At 39.6% G+C, this 2,500-nt stretch overlaps 1 protein-coding gene across 1 annotated transcript in view; it reads left to right on the top strand.

Moving 5' to 3' along the window:
* Window positions 1–2,500, top strand: part of LOC101855269 (polypeptide N-acetylgalactosaminyltransferase 5) — a gene marked incomplete at its 3' end in the record, with an annotated part of 10,723 nt that overhangs the window by 3,374 nt on the left and 4,849 nt on the right. The window contains 2 exon segments of the mRNA XM_005101991.2: window positions 594–747; window positions 2,276–2,439. Of these exon segments, the coding sequence (XP_005102048.2) occupies window positions 594–747; window positions 2,276–2,439 (318 nt within the window).

Below are 2,500 nucleotides of genomic sequence, written 5' to 3'. Positions count from 1 at the left end.
ACATACGTTCACTATTTCTTCATATGTTTATCTATCGGATAATCCAAGGACATACCTACATACATTCCCTATTTCATTCATTTATCTATCAGTTAATTCAAGGGCATACCTAGATACCCCGCAAACTCATATGACCGTATGCATTTGCCGGCACCGTAAAACACTTACCAAAAAAATAATAATTTTAAAATACCCAAATACCTTCACTATTTCATCTATTTATCTATCAGTAAACCCAAGAACTTACCTATATATTATATTCTCTATTTTATCTTTTTATATATCAGTTAATCCAAGGACATACATACAAACATTACATACATTCACTATTTCATCCATTTATCTCTCACTTAATACAAGGACATACATACAATATGTATTCACTATTTTTTCATCTATTTATCTGCCATCAGTTAATCCAAGGTATATCTTTATCAGCACTTATATATATATATATATTTTATATATATATATATATATATATATATATATATATATATATATATATATATATATATATATATATATATGACCTTATTGTGTTGCAAGTGCCGTGAAACTCTAACTAAAACTAAAAAGTATATCTTTGGCAGGCTATGGCGGCAGACCCCATAAGGCCAACAACAAGGGGCTCAGCGAGGAAGAGGAGGAACAGAAAGAGAGAGACTTTGAAGTCAACTTCTTCGACGAATCGGTCAGCAGGGCTATATCCGTGCACAGACATTTGCCTGATGGCAGAAGTATCAAGTAAGGTCAAGGGTTATGTTCCTTTATAGGGGGTGCCCACTGGCGCGATCGGGTCGGGTCGGGTCGGGTCGATTTGACAGTCGGGCTAGCCAAATTGAGGGCGCAAAGCAGCCATCGTGGCACAAACCGATCGACTCGGTCGGTGACCTGCAAAAACAAGCGCGTTTGTTTTCAGGCCGGCGAGTCGCGCGATTGGATGGTTTGCAGCCAATCACAACTAGGCTGAGTCACGTGTCCATGTTGACTTTCAAAATCCAATGGCGCCCTCTTCGAAAAAGTGCGGACTTAACGAGCAGAGTTACCCTACTCGTGTGAAAAACAATAAAAGCGAAACTAACAAACTGTTCACTAGTCCTGTTCTTCTTTGAAACGAAAGAGAGCTTCAAAACAAAGGCTGCATGAGGCGCCACCTGAACCAATGCACGGACTTCCGCAGACAGTTTTTATGCCGAGTGAACTATCTTGTTATGAACAATCTTTGGTAATAGAAAATTATCGATGTAACTATTGTAACCATATTTATGGGATTCCAGGCTGCCGCGGCACTGCAACAGGGAATTGCGGAAAGGAGCCCTAGAAGCCATTGAGGTTAAATGTTTTTTTACTTTGACTTCCAGGTCATCGGGTACAATCGCGGCTAGGTTGTAGTGTGCACTGAAACCACCAGAAAAAGACCCGAACCGACGACCCGGTCCGACCCGACCCGATCCGCTTCCGCTAGTGTGCACCCCCCTATTAACGTCACCTCCTTTGTCCGCGTATATACCCATGTGCTCCCCAGTCTTGTTTCTTTGATTCTCGATACCCTGGAAGTTTCCGTTTTACAACAATCTGTTTATTCAGATAATATGCCTTTACTTTTATTTTTCCTGAAAAAAGTAATATGTAGAACAATTTCTTTTCTTATATTGTTTTAAAAAAAACAACAACAAAAAACTTCAGTTATTATGCATCTCGAGTATAAATTCTGAGCAAAAATCAAATATTACAAAGCAGTATTACGTCTCCTTTTAAAAGCAAGAAAATGCAATTAATTTCTGTTTGTTGCACTGATCTTTGTGTCTGAATCAAAATCGATACGAATTTAGAGATTCAGCAGAATCCGCTTAGAGCGAACACGGTTAATCCAAAAAACAGCAGCAATACAAATAAAGAATATTAACAATACAAACACTCCTATCTTTCTATCTTTTATTTGAGCTCCCCTTCTTAACCTATTAGTGTAGTCTTGGAAGCATACTATATTGTAGCAAAATCAGCTGGGTGCGGAAATATTATTGTCAATAATTACGATCTCGAGTTTCGGTATGTACGTTATAAGTGCAAAGAAAATAATATATGAAAAACAATTAGTAAACGGAAAATTTGTTCACTAGGAGCATGTCGTTCCGCTATGTGTGTATTTCGCTATGTGTGTGTGTGTGTGTGTGTGTGTGTGTGTGTGTGTGTGTGTGTGTGTGTGTGTGTGTGTGTGTGTGCGCGCGTTGTGTTCTCTTTATGCGTACTAAACAATATCCCCCTCTCCCAGATGCCAGAGGAACGAGTACTCCCGACTCCCCCCTGTGTCGATCCTGATTGTCTTTCACAACGAGGCTTGGACCACGCTATTGAGGACACTCCACAGTATACTGGACAGGACGCCCTCAGAGCTGCTGGGGGAGATTGTTCTACTGGATGATTATTCCGACCAAGGTATGGGGATCATCATCATCATCATCATCATCATCATCATCATCATCATCATCATCATCAT

Source organism: Aplysia californica, unplaced genomic scaffold (genome assembly GCF_000002075.1).
Source record: "Aplysia californica isolate F4 #8 unplaced genomic scaffold, AplCal3.0 scaffold00307, whole genome shotgun sequence".
Taxonomy (NCBI): domain Eukaryota; kingdom Metazoa; phylum Mollusca; class Gastropoda; order Aplysiida; family Aplysiidae; genus Aplysia; species Aplysia californica.
Note: the sequence above shows the minus strand (reverse complement) of the source record. Positions and strands in the feature narration are given on the sequence as shown.